A 20,130-nucleotide genomic window follows, 5' to 3' on the forward strand; every position below is an offset into this window, starting at 1 on the left:
TATCGTGAATAATGTGTGAGTTGTCTGAATTAAAATAAATATCAATATTTATCTTAATTATATTTTTTTACTCTCGAGTTCTGTAAGGATTAAATGAGGCTTTTTCTTCATAATCCCACTCTTAAAAAGCTATTTAATCAATGTATTAGGAAAATCTGTCACATAAAACCTCCTGGGAGAACCTCCTGGGAAAATAAGACACGTGACTTTCTTTTCCTTCTAAGGATAGTTTACTCATTCTCTTCTTGCTGCATGGTCACCTCAATATGACCAAAATGTAGTGTGTTTCATGTTAGGAATATAAATCATCTGTAGGTCACTGAATTCAGCCAGGCCTGCACACGGCACATTTTTCTTTCCTTTAAATTTTGATCTAAATTTTGATCTATGACAAGCTGAAGGAAACACTTGAGTCACCATGCTGAAACCCTGCTCATAAATATAATAGACACAATATTTAAATATGTTTCAATGGTAGAGGCTTTCTGTCCAGATACAGGTGACTCTTTAACTTTTTGTTTATCATGCACTTTCCTTTCTTTATATTCCACTGAAGGATAAACAGTTTGACAACATAGAGAAATATTCCAGAAATAAAACACAATACTGTGATTTAAACAATGATTTTATTCTGTTAGCAATAGTGTCTATAATAAACATGTCATCTGTTATTAGGTGATATTATTTTATAGAAATTTTAGAAACTTTTTAAAAAACTATAATATGTTAAAAGAATGGGTATGATTGATTTTGACAGAAATATTTCTCAAAAATACACCCAAGGACTTTGCAGGGATAAAGAGTATATGTATAGAGAAAAATTTTACATTGGTATTTGGTTAAAATTTGAAAAAGATTTGTTGGATAATAACTTGTGGAGGACAAAATGGACACTTAGTGTTATGTGTTTCAAAGAAAGAAAACTGAAAAACAAAACAAAACAAAACACCATGCTCTGTCTTTGTTTGCAAACAAATTGTATCTACCTCCAGAATAACATCTATTGTTCTGTTCACCACTGTTCTAGAAGTCCTAACGAAATGGGAAAATAGCCAGAAAAGACATCAAACGGTTTGGTTGGAGAAGACAGCTTCGTACAACAAGTTGAAAAATAAGTTTAACTTATTGCATTTTCTAGCCATCCGGGACTATGTTAAGATTTAAATAATTTTCACACTGATTTTATAATTTATTTCAACCCAATCTTGTGAGGTAAGTGTATTTGCTCCCATTTTATTATTTATGAACTTTAAGGAGAGGCATTTCATGCACACTGTAGAAAGTCTAGGGTTAGTACTCAGATGTGTAATACTTTCTATGATAATACTTTCTGATTTAAAAATTTGTATATCCATTTGTCTTTGTGAATTTTAAGATGATGTAATAGGAAGACAAGACGGAGTAAATTTAACAGAAAATAAACTAAAAATTAAACCAAGTAAATTGGCTTTTTTTTAACATGACAGACTTAACCAAACAACTGAATGAAATAATTTCTTTACTTATTTATACAGGGTAACACATCCACTTGGACCCAAGTTCTTCATCACTGCCTATTCCTTCACTGCCAAGGATTCCAACATGCCCTCTCAGAAGCAAACATGAGGAAAAAATTGGATGGGTTCTATTTGCAAAAAGATCACATTTAGAACATGTAAATAACTGAAATGTCGGGGTTGCCATCAGATGTAGATTTATACACAATCCACGTGAAGAATGTGAGTGAAGTCACCGTGTTTATATTGATGGGCTTCATAGGTGATTTTGAGGTGCAAGTCTTCCTATTTTTGCTCTTTCTAGCAATCTATCTTTTCACTATGGTAGGAAATTTGGGACTGATTGTATTGGTCATTGGGGATTCCCGGCTGCACAACCCTATGTACTATTTTCTGAGTGTGTTATCATTCCTGGATGCCTGCTATTCTTCAGTTGTCACTCCAAAATTGTTGCTCAATTTCTTAGCAGAGAATAAAACTATTTCATTCCTTGGATGTGCAGCACAGATGTTTTTCTATGTTACATTTGGGACCACAGAATGCTTTCTCCTGGCTGCAATGGCATATGATCGCTATGTAGCAATCTACAACCCTCTGCTGTATTCAGTTAACATGTCACCCAGGGTCTATGTGCTACTCATCATTGTTTCCTATCTTCGTGGCATTTTGAACGCTTCGGTGCACACAGGGGCGGCATTTACTCTATCCTTCTGTGCATCCAATGAAATTAGACATTTTTTTTGTGACATCCCTCCTGTCCTCGCCATTTCTTGTTCCGACACAACCAAAAACCATCTTCTAGTCTTCTACTTTACGGGCGTTATTGAGATAGTCACTATCCTGATTGTCCTGGTCTCCTATGGTTTTATTCTCTTGGCCATTCTGAGGATGCATTCTGCTGAAGGGAGACGAAAGGTCTTTTCTACATATGGCTCTCACCTAACTGGAGTGTCACTTTACTATGGAACAGTCTTCTCCATGTATGTGAGACCAAGTTCCAGCTACTCTTTGGACCGGGACATGATAGTGTCGATTTTTTACAGCATTGTCATCCCCATGCTGAATCCCATCATCTACAGTTTAAGGAACAAAGATGTAAAAGAGGCAGTGAAGAGAGTGTTTGGGAAAAATTTGTTTATCAATAAAGTATACTCTTCACACTAAATGTTAAATTGAAACCAATTAAGATTAATGTTCATTGTCTCCATATCAAAACGTTATGAATAAAGTGTTTTTCTTAGTTTCATAGTTCCTTTCTGTTCCTCTCAGAAATTTTTAAATAAAGATCATAGTCAACCCAATATCTATGCAGTCTTCACACATGCAGAAAACTGTCATCCATCTGCTTCTTAGTTTATATATATATGCACACATGCGTACATATATATGCTGACACTGATTGTGTTATTTTGCTACGGCTGCCACAAAAGAGTACCAAGGACTGGATTGCTAAAACAACAGAAAGTTATTTTCTCTCTTCTGGATCCTAGGCTTTTAGATCGAGGTCTTGACCAGGTTGACTTCTTCTGAAGGCTTTCTCTCCCTGGCTTGCAGATGACCATCTTCTCCTTATGTCTTCACGTGATCTGTTCTCTCTGAATATTCACACCATGATCTCCTCCTCTTATAAGGTCAACAGTCATATTGGATTAAGGCCCACCTTAAATGCCTAATTTTAAGATAATTATCTCCTCAAAGACTCTATCTCCAAATACAGTTACATTCTGAGGTGCTGAGGGTTAAGATTTCAACATACAAATATTGATTTATTTACACATACGCACACAGACATATATGTATGTAACCTTTACATTAAATTGTAAGTATTATCTTTCATCTCCATATCACTCAAACTGGACAGGCTCCCATAGTTGAAATCATAAGTAGCTTTATATCTGCCTACTTGAGCAAATACCACCTAACTGATAACAAACCACAGCTCACATAATCCCAATCCACTCTCCATGGGGTCATTGGCATCTGACTCCAGTTCAAAGCACTCTGCTCCATCCTTAGATTAATGTGTCTGCAGCAATCTAATTCCAAACTGTGGTTCAAGGACCACAGAGAATGTGTTCAAATTCCTGGTGTCCATTATCATGTTGTTTGTGAGGGTGCATTTCTCCTCCTTTTATTATTTCATTATTTCATCCAGAGTATGGACATTAAACCCATTCTTTTTCACAGACACTAGGCATTAGCATTTGTCAGGATTATACTTAAACTCAAGAGTGACAAAATACAAGCACATCAGAGAATACGGTACGACTGGCTGGCAGATTGGCCTCTTCCCACAACTAAGCCCCGGCCATCTTTATGGGTTTCCCTACGGGGCTTGGGTTCTGTTTCTTTTCTTGACTCCTGCCCCTCAGTTTCCAGGCCTATGAACCAAGGCACAGAAGAGAGGCTTTACTATGCACGTGTTCAGCCCTGTCTCTCTTGCATTGCCAGACATGTCTTCTCCAAAGTTTATTGTAGGTGGTAGTGCTTTTTTCTTCTTTACTTTCTTTCATCATCATCAATTATTGTTGTTATTATTATTATATTTTGTAAAAACCCATGTAGTACCCAACAGAACAGTCTCCTAGAAAATAGAGTATAACCTTAGGATATTTCCCTAAAGTGCGATTATTAAGTTTAAGTACCACTGCAGCATTACACACACAAAGTTCCTCTTACCACAATAAATTCCCCCCACAATTTTTCTGCATTTCCTTTCCCATGTTTGGAAGGCCTTGTGATACCGAACCTCTTAATCTCAAATTCGTGTGCCCGATGCCCAGCAAGCCAAACACTGAGACATCGGTGCTTGGAGATGAGAAAGGTTTATTCGAATTGGCTAAAACAAGTAGGTGGGAGCCTGGGTTGGTTCAAATCCACCTCCCCTAGAACAGAAAGCAGGGGGGGTTTATAGAGCTAAGGGGCGTGGCAGGAAGGACTTCAGGGAAACAAAGAGGTCACTCCTGATAAGCCTCTGGGCAATCTGACTTCTGGGCATCAATGGCTGCTGAGGGCCAGCCTTCCTGTGATCACAGCAACCTCCCTGAAGGCATTCTCTTTCTCCTGCAAAACAAGCTCACAAATCCTTGAGACCCCTGAGTCACCCCTCAAGTTAAATAGGAAAAATAGCAAATTAGTTTAATACCTACAGTACCCCTCAGATAGCCGGCTTCATTTGCACACTGCTATTCACATGATTCTTTCCTTTCCATGTCTCTTACTAGTGAGGATCTCATTGACTATGTTATAATAATTGCAATTTATCCCCATTGTATCCCCTCATATTCCATCTTTCTTAAATTTTCCCATTGTGCTTATCATTATTTTACATAATATGCATTTTAATTTATATTTAATTTATTGTCTAATCTATTTTCCAGAGTCTGGAACCATGTCGGCACATATTGTTGCTCAATAAGTATTCCCTTAATGAGTGAATATTTTAGGTAGCATACCGTCAAAAACAGTTTAATTCCCTTTAGAGATATATATGAAACAGAGATGGCATTTTTCATTTAAATATTTGTTATTTTTTTTTTAGACTTTCTGGTTTGTTTTTCCCTTTTAAGTTTGTCCTCTTCCTTCCGTTGGTCTACTTCGCTGTTCTTTTTTAACTTTCTGATTTGGATGTGGATTTTCCAGTGACATCATGTCAGTGGCATCCCACGTATTTTACTCTCACACTTTCATTAGCAATATTTCTGACTTTTTCCTAGTTTCTCTTTGAATTAGGAGTAGTTTAATTATTTTTAAATGGCTAAATAGAATATTTTGAAAATTTTTTTTAAATTGTCATTTATTTCAAAACAGAATGCAGTATGTGTTCTTTTCTGTATTCAGACCTTATTTTTTGCTAATATTGACATTTTTCACAAATGCTGCACATACTCTTGAAAAGAAGGAGAATCTTCTCTTATTGCGGTTAATGTATAATACATCCTTATCTATAAAAACCATCTTATTGCCTGGGTAGTAATTCTGCTATGTCCTCATTAATGTTTGGTTGACTAAAAATAATAGAGGTGTGGTAGGTTATCCTAATGTTAAAATGTTTCTATGTTTGTCTTTGCATCTCCCAGATGAGAAATTTCCTGATTTAAGATATTTGTTGCTACAATACTTTTTGCATAGATAACACTGCTAAGTCTTCATTGTGAATTACAGTCTATCATTACAGAGTATCCATTTTTAATTTATTTTGATGCTATTCTTGTATTCTGTGTTTCTTGATATTAACATTAGAACCAATGCTTTCTTTTCATGTGTATTGCCTAAATATATCATTGCCGGGGCTTTTATTTTTACCGTTTGGAAACAATTCATAATATATTTGCATTTAAAAAACTATACTGAAGGTCTTTTTTTTTTAAGGTATGCTAGGTGTATTTTTAGTTATTGCTAAATATATATTTAGTCTTTGCTTTGTCGTAATGTCCATGTTACAAATATGCATCGTAACACACAGAGGCATACACAAGCATATATACGCGGTCATACAAACGCATTTAAAAATCACCTTTATATTATCCCCACTGTCCTTTTTTAGATACAGCCTCTTGCTTTCCTACTATGAGAAATATTGACATGAGTAGTTGACACTTAAATTTCAGTTTTGCTACCTTTAATCTTATATTCATTTTCGTGTTTTTTTCAGTTTCCTTGATTCCATTTTATCTTGACATGAAGTATTGCTTTTGAAAAATGTGTTGTCAATTTATTTTCCTAGTCCTTAAAAGTAATAAAGTTGTTTGCTCTGATCCTGTATAGGAAATTCTGACTTAATACATATAATTTAGTGCTGATCATCCCTTGCTGACATAGAACATAAAGTACTCTTCCAATAGGAAGTTTCAAATCTTCTTTCAGAAAAGAAATGTTGATCATGGCTTGTCATATTTCTGCTGTCACTTTGGCTTTGTTTTCTTCTGTGAAGGATCAATTCATATGCATGTTCTACTTTCTTTGTCTGTATATTCTTTCTATCCTCTCTCTCTCTTACTGCTGTATTTTTATGGGATCTTTTCACTTTTTGTTTGTTTCATATGATCTTTTTTTTCCTTATCAAATGCAAATGATTTTTAGAGATAGCTAAGGCTTGAGATACAGTTTTGGTATGTTTAAAGAGTTGTGAATTTTCATCATTCCAAAACGAGAGCTTGCACTGACTAACAGTCATTCCCCATTCTCCCACCCCCAAACCTAGGAACCACTAACACACTGTCTCTTTCTATCGATTTGCCTATTCGGGGCATTTAATATAAATCATATCATGCAATATGTGGTCTTGATCACCTGACTTAGAAATATGTTTTTGAGGTTCATCTATGTTGTAGCATCTATCAGTACTTCATTTCTTTTTATTGCCCAACAATATTCCTTTGTGTGGATATACTGTTTTTTGTTCATCCATTCATCAGTTGATGGACATTTGAGTTGTTTCCACTCCTTGACTATTACTCATAATGCACTTTTTTGTACATATGCTTTCAATTATCGTGGGTAGATACCAAGGAGGAGGCCCAGGCCCAGATGGTTTCACTGGTGAATTCCACCATTTAAAGAAAAATTGCTACCACTCTTTCACAGCTTCTTCCAGGATATAGAATAGGAAACACTTATCAACTCATTCTGTGACATCAGTATTACCTTGATGCCAAGCCAGACAGAGACATCACAAGTAAAGAAAACAAACGGTAAATCGGCTGTTAACTCTTGTGTATACAGATGTAAAAATTCTCAACAAAACACTGACAAATCAAATTTAGCCATTCTTTGTATTATTTTGTCATTTTACTTTTATGTAATATTTAAACTTACAATTCATCAGCATACTTTTTTTGTCATTCATTTTTTGAAGTAATTAAAATTAAAAACTCAATATATTTTATACTTACCTTCATTTTTATATTTTTTATGTTTTTTATTTCTTTGTCTAGACCCATGTTTCCTTCTGTTATACTCCTTCTGCCTGGAAAATTCTTGAAGCATGAGCTTGCTGGCTGTACGTTATTTCAGTTTGTGTGCATGAGTGTTCATTTGCATGTCTGTGCGTGTGTGAAATCATGCATTTTTCTTTTTCTTACAGAGTGTTTATTTACTTATATATTGGAAAGATATTTCAAATGTTTCAATGGATATGAAATTCTGAATTGATAGTTATTATCTTTCACTACTCTAAATATATCTCTTCACGATCTCCTGGTGTGTCTCATTTCTTCTGGTATCTGCTATAATATTTATGGTTTTTCTTCAGTATATGATATATATTTCTTTCTGAATTCCTTAATATGTTTCTACTTATCTTTTTTTCATCAATGATTCTGACGAGTGTAGTGCATTTTCTTTGTTGATTGACTTGCTTTTTGCATTTATCTGTGATGGTTAATTTTTAAGTCAAATTGGGGGGGACCATGGAGTACTCAAATATTTGGTCAATCATTATTCTGGGTGTTTCTGTGATAATGTTTTTGATGAGATTAAAATTTAAATTGGAAAACTTTGTCTGAAACAGATTGCCCTCCACAATGCGAGTGAGCATTACCCAATAAGTTGAAGGCCTGAATAGAACAAAAGATCTGGCCTCCTCTGTGCAAGAGAGAATTTTCCAGGGTGTTGTTTCAGACATCATCAGCAACATCAGATCTTCCTGGTTCACAGAGTCTTTGGACTCCAACTGAGATGTTGGCTCTCCCGGGTCTCTAGCCTTCTGGCTCATTGTATACATTTTGGGTTTGCCAGCCTCCATAATTCCGTAAGGTCATTCTTTGTAATAAATCTCTTTCTATCCCTGTCTGTCTGTCTCTCTCTTTATATGTATATATATATATATATACACATGTATATATATATGTGTATATATACGTCCTATTGGTTCCATGTCTCTGGAGAACCCTGACTAATGCAAACTTAGTTCCTGAGAGTGGTTCTAGAGAATATAATTTTAAAGGTGACTTTTTTGAATTGGTTCAGGAGTTTCTGGAATTGGCTATCTAAGATGATTAAGCATTAGTGTCATTTATAGACATTAACAACTCTATTTCCAGTACTAAAGGGAATACTGATAGTGTGTGGTGTGATCTGACGATAGAGATATGCAAAATATTACCATTGGATATTCCTAATAAAATACTTATAAGAAGCAAGTGTCTGGATGACCATGTGTATGATACTTTCAAACATTTTTATAAAATTAGCAAGAATAAGGAGATTGGCTTGTTACTTCTAATATCCTTGGACAAACAGGACAAAGAAAAGGATAAGCTCAGGAATTCAAATTCAAACTTGAGAACCACATAAATGACTTCAAATATTCTGTGTCTGTCACTACCTCCTGTAGGTACAGAGCTGAGATTGCTGGAAACACAACCCAGCATCACCCAGCCTTGCAGAGTGTCTACTGTTAGAGCGAGGGCATTAATTGGGGAAAAAATGGGATTCTGCAAATTGGAATGGAAACATGTGAGAAGACCCTGATGCAGCTGGAGACGTTGATCCCCTAAATTTTGATGAGTCTACTTGGCCGATAGAAGTGGGTTTACCAGTCTCATCTGAGGAGATGAATCTTGCATTGTCTAAGGAAATCATTACAGCCTCTCCTGAAGCAGTTATCTTGCAATACAGTGCTGATTCTCATCTGGACCCACCACACCATCCCTGTTTGCTTCTAGACCTATAACTAGACATAAGTCCCAGCAGGCCCCTAAAGCTGAGGTATGAAGTGTGACCCATGAGGAGGTACATTACACTCCAAGAGAACTACTTGAGTTTTCTAATTTATACAGAAAGTAATATAGGAAACATGTGTGGGTAAAGGGTGTGAGGTAAAGATGGAAGAAATATCTACTTATCTTTTCCTCCATACTTGCCCATAAGGGCCACCAGCAGCAGTTTGCTTTCAGCTGACAGGGACAGCAATCCACCTTCACTCTCTCACCTCAGGGGTGTATAAACTCTCCAACACTGCGTCATAATTTAGTTTGCAGGGATCTTGATCACCTTTCCTTTCCAAAAATGGTTAACACTCGTCCATTACATGGATGACATTATGCTGATTGGACTTTGTGAGCAAGAAGTAGCAACTACTCTAGTTTGTTGGTAAGATATTTTCCTACCATAGGGTGGGAAATAAATCCAACTAAATTCCAAGGACCTTCTATCTCAGTGAAATTTCTAGAAGTCCAGTGATGTGGAACACATCAAGACATCTCTTCTAAAGTGAAGTGACAATAAGCTGCTGCATCTCGTCTCCCACAACAAAGAAAGAGGCACAACACCTAGTGGGCCTCTTTGGATTTTGGAGGCAACATATTCCTCATTTGGGTGTGTTACTCTGACCCATTTACCAAGTGATCCAAAGAGCTGCTAGTTTTGAGTGGGGACCAGAAAAAGAGAAGACTCTTCAACAGCTCCAGGCTACTGTGTAAGCTTGTCTGCTACTTGGGCCATTTGTTCTGGTAGATCCAGTGGTGCTTGAAGTATCAGTGGCAGATAGGGGTGCTGTTTGGAGCCTTTGACAGGCTCCTGTAGGTGAATTACAGCACAGCCCTTAAGATTTTGGAGCAAGGCCCTGTCATCCTCTGTGGATAAATAGTCTTTTTCTGAGAGTGAACTCTTAGCCTGCCAAAGGACCTTAGTAGAAAGTGAACACTTGACCATGGGACGCCAAATTACTATGAGACCTAAGATAGCTATTATGAACTGGGTGTTACCAGATAAAATGTTAAAATTTTTGCTAAAGACACATATGTATTTTAAGGAAATTAAAATAAAAAAATAATATCTAATGTTTACCCTTCTGTTTACTATGTTTCATGCTTTTTATTCTTTTCTAAGGTATGCACTTTTCTCTGGTATCTTGTTGCTATAGGCTAAGGAATTTGGTTTTTCTGATAGCTCAAGTTTGGTAGTAATGGATTCTCTTTGTTTTCTTTTACTGAAAGTTTCTGTGTTTCAATTTCAGTCTTTTTTATTTTTCAACAGTTTCATTAATGTGTCACTGAAACATAATTAAAAAATCACATATTTAAAGCTTATAATTTGACACATTCGTCATATGTATATGGAAGTGAAACCATCATCACAATCAAGATAAGGAACATATGCATCACACCCAGAAATTTTCTCATACTTCCTCCCCTCATCCCCTCAGACAAGAAAAATGAAATTGAAATTTAATTCCATTGTGGCCAAAGAACATATTGTGTATTATTATTTTTTTTTTAAGTATTGAGACTTTTTTTTTTAATGGTACAGCTTTTAGGTTATCTTTGTGAATATTTTCCTTAAAAAGGATGCATATGCTGTTGTGTTGGTAATTGTAAATAAAAAGTTTAGGTCATACATTTTTACCCACAGTTTCAATATCTGACAGCATGTGTACTTTTTCCATTTACATTATTAGTAATGACCTTTTTAATTTTTGTCTACAGTACTCAGCACAGAGACTTTTATTTCAAACCAGAGAGATTTACTTTGTGAAAGAAATTTTCAGATATGCAAGGAATTAGAAAATCTATCACATATGGGAATTCCTAAAAAACAATTAAAATGTACATTTCAATATAGAGGAAGACTAACAAATTTTAAAACTCTACAAATAATATATGGTTTAAAGATCTAGTAGAGAAGGTTGAATAATCTTTTCAACAACATTTAAAATAGATATTGTAGGTCTGTTTAAATTTGATTTCATCAATATATGGTTTATATATGAGCTGTGACTTCTTTCTATTTTCCTTCTCATTGTCCAGGAGTCTAGTTTGGTCTTCTTGACATAGTGGTGGAAAGATTTCCATTCCTAGAGAAGACAAAACCTAATGCCCAAGTACTATTTATGTTTACTAATGACCTACTCACCAAAGACAATCACATGGCTAAATCAAGAATCAAGGTGGGAAGGGATGACAAAAAGCCATGAATACAAGAAGGAACGATATATTGGGGGCCATTACCATATATGTGTAACAGTCTTTTTAAAGACTCCATAAGTGTTTACTACATTTATGAACCATATTTACTAAAATATTTTTCAATATAAGCATTCATTTTTCCAGTTTTTTTGCTCTGAAAAATAGTGTTGCAATAAACATTATATCACACATTCATTATTTGTGTTAGTACTTCTTATACATATATCCTTATGCACTTAAGCTTTTATTTCTATAAAGGAATCATTTAGTAATGACTCTGTAGCATCTAAAGATGTTTTGTCTCTTTAATAGAGAATGTTATGATAATGTCTAGAAAGGCACCAGTGAAAGAATAAAAAAATGGGATGATTTCCATTATAGAACATACTATATATTACATCATCTTGTTTATTTACACATCTCTATTTACTAGTTTACAGTGAAGAGGACATTGATCTTTAAAAGTAAAACTACTAAATAAATGAACACAATTGTCATAACTCTGAGAACACAAGGGTCTACTAAAGGAAATTACATCATTTGCTTACTTAAAAATTTAAGACAATAGTGAAAAGCAGATTTCAATTAAATCTACATACAAAATAAATATGTAAAACAATAATTTTTGTTATTTCAAATGTCTCAGAATGCTGATAATTTGAGAAGAAATTTTCTCAGTGCCTCTCTAACATCTTTGTTCCGCAGACTGTATATCATAGGATTGAACATTGGGGTAAAAATGGTATAGAAAAGAGAGAGCAGTTTGTCTGTTCCTTCATACTGGTTGGATTTAGGTTTTAAATAGGTGACAGTGGCTGATCCATAGAATAAAAGTACAACTATGAGGTGGGAAGAGCAAGTTGAAAATGCTTTGGTCCGTCCTGTGTTTGATGGCAATTTCAGGATAGTAGAGATAATTCTACTATAGGATCTAAGTATCAACATAAAAGGAAGAGTGACAAATAATACAGTAAATATGTAGACCATCATCTCATTCACAAAAATGTCTCCACAAGCCAACTTCAGTAATGGGGGGATGTCACAGAAGAAGTGGTTGAGTTGGTTGGAACCACAAAAGGGCAGAGAGAAAATCTGGCATGTGTGCCCTGTCCCGACTGGAACTCCACTGATCCAGGAGACAACCACCAGCTGGACACAGACCTTGTGGTTCATGACTAGAGGATAGCACAGAGGGTTACAAATGGCCACATAGCGGTCATAGGCCATCATGGCCAGAAGGAAACACTCGGTGGCTCCAAGCATAAGGAAGAAGCACATTTGTGCAGCACAGGCAAAAAAAGAAATAGTTCCTTTCTGGGTCCAAAGGTCCATGAGCATTCTGGGAAGTGTGACAGATACATAACAGATTTCTAGGAAGGAAAAATTGCTGAGGAAAAAATACATGGGGGTCTGAAGTGTGGAATCTACTCTTGTTATTAGAATTAAGATGCCATTTCCCAACAGGATAATCATATAGATGACTAAGAATACCCCAAAAAGAAACCAGTGGAATTTGGGAATATCAGAAAAGCCTAAGAGAACAAATTCCAGCATTATAGTGAAATTGGTTTCTGTAATTTTCAAATTATTTTCTCTCTGTGGACTTACATTTTTTGGCTGCATTTCCCTCTTTTATAATTGGATTGGGACATGAGTTTTGGTCTTTATAATTTCTCAATTACTTTCTGACACTTGTATTCTGTGATTCTGGGAGAGCTGATGTGAAACCAGGACCTATGAACTCATCTGCAGAAAAAAAATTAATTCAGTAAATAAAAAGTTTAAATGATTTATAATGTTAGATTTGCATTCTACTTAACCAAAAAGATCCATATAATTAGACATTTTTATTTGACTTCACAGTGCAAGAAGGGAGAATGCAGACGAGCTAATTCTTCCAGTCAAAACCCAATTATCAATTGACTGACTTCCCTTAATTTGTTTCCAATCAATCTAGTACATAATATAATGTCTGGCTTGTGAAATCTAACACAATGTTCCACTGACTATTTGCATGCATGTCTTTTCTGCCCTTGACATTACATCCCATGATTCATTCTATAAGGAATATAACACAAGGCTCTCCCCTAATATGTTACTCCATATATGATTCTGAATTAAACTAAAAGTAGAAATTATTATTAGAATTGGTTATTTTCCATGAAGAGAGAGGGTAGTTAAAAATACAATGAGAATATAAAAGCCAAATCTTTAATTTTCAACAGCATGAGGTTCCAGTAATTCTCATTCTGATTTGTTGAATTAAGGTGGATTTTATTGCTTAAAAAACACAACTTTTTGGCATTTAACTATTTTTAATCCTAATAATATTTAGGCATTGTAGGGGAGGAAGACAATTCCTCTACCCTCTAGGTCCTTCTGGCTGGTTTAAGAATTAAATTGACATGAGACAGAATAACAGGAGAAAATCAGACAAAGCTTTATAATGTGTAAACACCTGAGAAACCCAGAAAAACTGAGTAACTCACCAGAATGGCCCAGATTGCACCTTAAATACCACCTTCAGTTAAAGACAAAGGACGATATTGGGGAAGGGGTGGGGTCAGTTATGGGAGATTACCAGAAAGGGTACATAAACAAGAGTAAGATTATTATTCAGATTTAAGTCCTTGACTTTCTCATTGATAAGAGTTTCTAGAGATAAGGTCATCCTCCCTCTTCTTGGTACAGAGAGGGAGATTCCTTTACAAATGGAGATTTCCCTTGCAAATGTAAATGTCTCTTTCAAAGGGTAACTTCTCCTTGGTTTTCAGAGTTTCTACCATGTCTGCAGTTTTTTAAAAAATAACCAGCCCAAAATAATCCTCATGCCAAAGAGACACATCTTGAGGTGGCAAATTCTGCTCCCCTACAGGCATATTGCATTATTTTGAGCCAAAATTAAGTGTTTCTAGGGAAAAGTAAAATCAATACAGAAAATATTTAGCAAATGTAGTCAGATATTTTGACCAAATCCTGCCATGTTTATGGTCTTATTTGATTGGGTAACATAAACAATAATAGGATATGAGCCATAAAGTTGAGCCAAATATTTTTTTCCAAGAAATTATAATTTGGATGAAATTAGTGCTTCATATTTCCCCAATAAAAGGAGATTCCCTAATAAAAGGAGAGTCCTCTCATAGAAATTCTTTTATTTATAATGGCACCAGTTATTTTATTATCAGTATAGCAAAATATGTTTAATCAGCTTAAAGGCGATATACCATTCTTTGAATATATTTTCCTAATATGTTAGTTCTTAAAATGAATAATTTTTAACATTATTATAATTGTTAACAATAGACAAGTTAGAAATTTATATATTTCAAATGCTTCAAACACATAATTTAACTTGTAATTCAGAAAGTCAGAAATCTACAGGTGTTTTCTTAAATAATGAATGCATTTTCAACCAACATATACTCATGATTTTAGTTGCTGGGTATTATTTATTAAATCTTCATCCTGAAATTAAAAAATGTTCTTGGATTCTAATAGAATATCAACATATGAATAATTCATATTTACCTTTTTCAATTTTGCTGAAGTTGCTTCTTTCTCATTGATGATGTTTTTATATTTTTAAATATTAAATTGCTTAGGATATATACGATTTTTAAAGAACAACTTAATTTGGTTTTTAAAGAGCAAGTGCTCTTTACAGAGGAAATATTTACTTCTTCCCTGTGGGAATACCTCTTTTCCCTCTTTACATCTAAATTGCTAGTTAAATACGCCTGTTTGCAATTAATTTGGTGTGTTTTTCCAAATAATTCTTCCGTGGTAGACTAGGCTTTCCTGCAGTCTCTCTGTGGAATATAATTTCATGAACTCTTCATTTCCCAAATACAGTCAGAGTGCATGGATGTCCCAGAAGAAGAGACACTCTTAATGGTCTGATATTACCTGCAGGAAAATGTTCTAATTCCTTATTTATTGGTTTCTTAGCTGTCTTATTTTATTTTCTATAATTCTTCTGAATAGACCTTTTCAGCAAATCATGCATTGTTAACATCCTGTGGACATGTTCTACTTATTTTGTCATCTTTAAGGGATACTAGTTTGCTTTGTAGAAGAAGACGCTTGTGGGTGTGGGGTAAATTTTGTGAAGACAAAAGCAATTCCGTATTATAGAAACTAAGATTACTTTATTCAAATTATGATTTTCTCTAAGACACTATGGAAGCCCTTGCATAGACAAACCGAGCTCATTAATGAGCCCTATAAACAAGGATAAAGAACAAGTATTATCTATAATTTTTTTTAAAACAAATTAAAAATCTCTCTTATTGCAATGTTTAATAATTTAATATTTCTCAGTTTCAACCCTCCTCCATGCACTTTATGGGGAGAATCATTTCAAGCATGAACCTAATGTTTCCAGCCTCAAATTGCTGCTTTACTGTTGACAAGTTTTGTTTCAATATCAATTTGCTATTGTTTCTGTAACAGAGTCATTAACATGCCAGAGACTCTGCTCATCTTGACTCTATTGGGAGGATATTTCTTCCAACTTTGATCATCAGCATTTTTCCTTAGTCAGGAGGTTACAGTCCCTCTCAATTCTTTCACTACACTTGTTTTTGGAGATGATAGATGCTTCCAGATCTCTGACCTCTACTGGCTCGGACAAAGCACCCCCAACTCCACTGCCAGGGATGTAGAATTAGACAGTAATGGGCAGAACAAGGAATTTGTGCTTTCTGACACTAAATAATGTGCCCTGCCATCCCCACTGGATTCAGGGCCAGTGCTTATCAGATAGCAGGTACCAATGGGAACCTTATGACTAACTGATTGTGTAATACACTGAGTTTTGGCCAGGAGACTCAATAACATGTTCTTCACAGGAAAAGAATACCTAAATACCCAATTTACACATAGTGAGAATTTGAGGACTGTGAATAGGCTTGACACAAGCCCCCATGGCCAGAAAAGAGAAGTCGCATTTTTTTAATTTTTTTATTTTCCATACACAACACTCCATCAGTGGGAGAAACTTGACAAAGGACTCCTTGCTGAAGCTGGAAACAATTCTTGTTACCATCTGAAGCTATGTTTACTTATGGATGAGGTAGGCAAACAAGATACAGCCCACCCTCCATATCCCCGGTTTTGAATTTGGGAATTCAACCAACCGCCAACGGAAAGGCCTACCATGGTTGCGTCTATACTCAACATGTACAGAATTTTTCTTGTCATTATTCCCAACAATACAGTACAACAACTATTTACATAGCATTTATGTTGTAAAGGTAGTATAAGCAATCTAGAGATGATTTAAAGTATATGGGAGGATGTGTGTATGTTATATGCAAATATTATGATATTTTATATACAGGACTCGAGCATCTGCAGAGTTTGTTATCCACAGGGGTCCTAGAATGAATCCCCAGCAGATACCCAGGACTATATACTATATGTAGTGCATGCTACTGCCTGATACTTTTTATCCCATCTTACTGCTACTTATACATCCATTCCTGCTTTCAACAGTTTCCTTTGACAGCTGTCTGTGTTACCACACCAGGTCCATTTTTGCCTGCAGAAAGCCAATCAAGATGAGGAGATTGCAGAGAGAGAGGGTTTAATCACAAGGCAGCCAAGTGAGGAAAACGGGAGAACAAGTCTCAAATCTGCCTCCTTGAAAATAGGAACTCAGGGGTGTTTATGGGGAAGGGGGCAAGGTGGTCTGAAATGATTGGAGGTGAGGAGAGATGAGGTAACTGATGATCTGCGCAAGCGTAGTCAGGCTTCATGTCTCTTCATAGGACACATGTTCACAGAATGGCGGCATCAGCATGCCCTGAGGGTGGAGTTCCAACCTCTTGCCATCAAAAGGGCCCAGCTGATGGGTTGGTGGTCTCAATCTGGCCTGAAGTGGACAAGGGGTTCAGTTCCTGAAAAAAATAGCTCAAACATCCATTACCATGGTAACCCAGGCTCCAGGGAGATGTCATCTATAGGAACTGGAACCCAGTGGGAGTCAGATAGCATATTGCCCAACAGCACAGTTAACAATGAATTTAAGTCCTCGCCTTCCATTCTGATAAGTTTCTAGGTAGGGCATCCCCCCCTTCTTCCTGGTACAGGGCAGAAGATACCTTTACAAATGGAGATTTTCTTCACAAATGTAAATGTCTCCTATAAAGGGTAACCAGAACTAAGAATGGGCTTAGCACGACCCTCCCAGGTGTCCGGAGATGGCTATGGCGATGGCCTTTTCTGTGGGCAGGCCTTGCATCCCAAACTCCTTTGACCCTCCCAGGTGTCCGGAGATGGCTATGGCGATGGCCTTTTCTGTGGGCAGGCCTTGCATCCCAAACTCCTTTGGTCAGTTAGTGGGGGTAGGGGTCAAATGTCATTCAGACAAAGACATATTTTGAGTTGACAAATTCCAATCCCCCATAGTTACTAGCTGCTGAATCATCAATGGCTGTTTGCTGGTTTCATCGGTGCTTCTGATTTTATTTTTGATGGATGTCTGCTTTATTTTCTACACATACCTCCACAGTCTTCTCCTTATAATCTACTGTATATATATTTTTTCCTTATTCTTTCTTCTTTCATTTTTTTCTTTTTTCCATCCTTGCACATTCAAAAAATATTTAACAACCTGTTATGTGTAAAATATGTAACTTTTTCATTTCTTTTACTTTCAACCTGATTTCACCTATTTATTTAAAGTGCAGCTCAATTTGGCAGCATATATCTGTGTTCTGCTTTTTTGTTTTAATGTCTACCTTTTAATTGGACTGCTTAGTCCATAAGTATTTAATGTCATTATGATATAACACTGTTTTCTTTTTCTTTCCAATTTTTTTCTTTTGTTTTGCTACTTTGTTTTCTTCTGCCAATTTGGGGGTTATTTTTCCCATTTTATTTCTTCTCTTGCCTTTTTATATATACCACTTTTTATTGTCATTGCAGTGATTGTTTCAGAGCTAACAGTTAAAAATACACATCATTGACTCATCAAAGTCTACCTGGAGTTAAAACTGTTCCACTTTAATCTCCGTCCTTTACAACTGATGCTTCCACTTTCCACATTCCACTCCATCCTTCCTGTTTCACAATACCCACTTCCCACCTCACACTCCACAAATGTGATAATCTTATAACAGTATAATGACATTTCCTCAAGTTTCATTCCTTGTGTAACTGATATCATCTATTTTACTTGTATCTATATGATAAACCTCAACTTACCATATCATTATTTTAGTTTTAAGCAGTCAGTTGTTTCAATAGGATGTATATAGATGGATTTTCTTATTCATTCTAATAGAGTTCGTTGGGATATGTATACTGATGCTTTCCACTAAATTTGAAAAGTCCTCTGCCATTACTATTTTCTTACCCTTGGCTTTCAGTTATGCATATTTTAGACCACCTGATACTGTTCCACCTGTCCCTGAGGCTCTAATCTTTTCTCTCCAATCATTTTTTTTACTGATGTCTTAATAGTTTATAACATTGTGAAGTTTTGGTTGTACATTATTGTTTGTCAGCCACCCTATAAATGCCTCCCTTCACCCATTGTGCCCACCCCCCCACCCCCCCACCCCCTTGCCCCTGGTAACTACCATATACTTCTCTTTGTCCATGTGTTGGTTTATCTTCCATATATGAGTGAAATCATGCAGTGTTTGTCTTTCTTTCTCTGGTTTATTTTGCTTAACATAAGCACGTCCAGGTCCATCCATGTTGTTGCAAATGGGACTATTTTGTCTGTCTTTATGTCTGAGTAGCATTCCATTGTATATATATATATAAGGCATCTTCTTTATCCAATCATCAGTCGAGGGACACTTGGGTTGCTTCCACCTCTTGGCTATAGTGAATAATGCTGCAATGAACATAGGGATGCATAAACATCTTTGGATTGTTGATTTCAGGTTCGTTGGATAGATTCCCAGCAGTGTGATAGCTGGATCACAGGGTATTTCTATTCTTAATTTTTTGAGGAATCTCCGTACTGTTTTCCATAGAGGCTGCATCAATTTGCATTCCCACTAGCAGTGAATGAGGGTTCCCATTTCTCCACAACCTCTCAAACATTTCTTGTTTTTTGTCTTGATGATTATAGCCGTTCTCATGGGTGTAAGGTGATATCCTAGTGTTGTTTTGATTTGCACTTCCCTGATGATTAGTGATATTAAACATCTTTTCATATGCCTATTGGCCATCTGTATATCTTCTTGGGAAAAACATCTGTTCATATCCTCTGCCCGTTTTTTGATTGGGTTATTTGTTTTTTTGTTGCTCAGATGTGTGAGTTCTTTATATATTATGGAGATTAAGCCTTTGTCAGATATATGTTTTGCAAGTATTTTCTCCCAGCTAGTGAGTTGTCTACTCATTTTGATCCTGGTTTCATCTGCCTTGTAGAAGCTCTTTAATCTGATGAAGTCCCACTTGTTTATTTTTTCTTTAATTTCCCTTGTCCGAGAAGACACAACATCTGAAAAGATTCCTTTATGACCAAAGTCAAATAGCATATTGCCTATATTTTCTTCTAGGAGTTTTACAGTTTTGGGTCTCACCTTCAGGTCTTTGATCCATTTTGAGTTAATTTTTGTGAATGGCATAGGCAGATGGTCTACTGTCATTCTTTTGCATGTGGCTGTCCAGTTTTCCCAGCACCATTTATTGAAGAGACTTTCCTTTCTCCATTGTATGTTCTTAGCTCGTTTGTCAAAGATTAGCTGTCTGTAGATGTG

At 35.8% G+C, this 20,130-nt stretch overlaps 2 protein-coding genes across 2 annotated transcripts; one reads left to right on the plus strand and one right to left on the minus strand.

Annotated features, from left to right (window-relative positions):
• Nucleotides 1–1,548: 1,548 nt before the first annotated feature.
• On the plus strand, nt 1,549–2,736 carry LOC147912626 (olfactory receptor 5T1-like). The gene has a single exon (XM_087423288.1). The coding sequence runs from the start codon at nt 1,668–1,670 to the stop codon at nt 2,658–2,660; it is 993 nt and encodes a 330-aa protein (XP_087279414.1). The 5' UTR covers nt 1,549–1,667; the 3' UTR covers nt 2,661–2,736.
• Nucleotides 2,737–12,046: 9,310 nt separating this feature from the next.
• LOC101389954 (olfactory receptor 10AG1-like) lies at nt 12,047–13,027 on the minus strand. Its single transcript, XM_014779777.2, has one exon. It carries the CDS (start codon nt 13,025–13,027, stop codon nt 12,047–12,049), a length of 981 nt encoding a protein of 326 aa, XP_014635263.2.
• Nucleotides 13,028–20,130: the final 7,103 nt, after the last annotated feature.

This window comes from Ceratotherium simum, chromosome 34 (genome assembly GCF_057802395.1).
Source record: "Ceratotherium simum simum isolate JZ-2026a chromosome 34, ASM5780239v1, whole genome shotgun sequence".
NCBI lineage: Eukaryota > Metazoa > Chordata > Mammalia > Perissodactyla > Rhinocerotidae > Ceratotherium > Ceratotherium simum.

What these genes read in the sequence shown, in the direction of transcription:
- LOC101389954 (XM_014779777.2), bottom strand. Translation starts at nt 13,027, where the DNA reads ATGCAGCCAAAAAATGTAAGTCCACAGAGAGAAAATAATTTGAAAATT.
- LOC147912626 (XM_087423288.1), top strand. Translation starts at nt 1,668, where the DNA reads ATGTCGGGGTTGCCATCAGATGTAGATTTATACACAATCCACGTGAAG.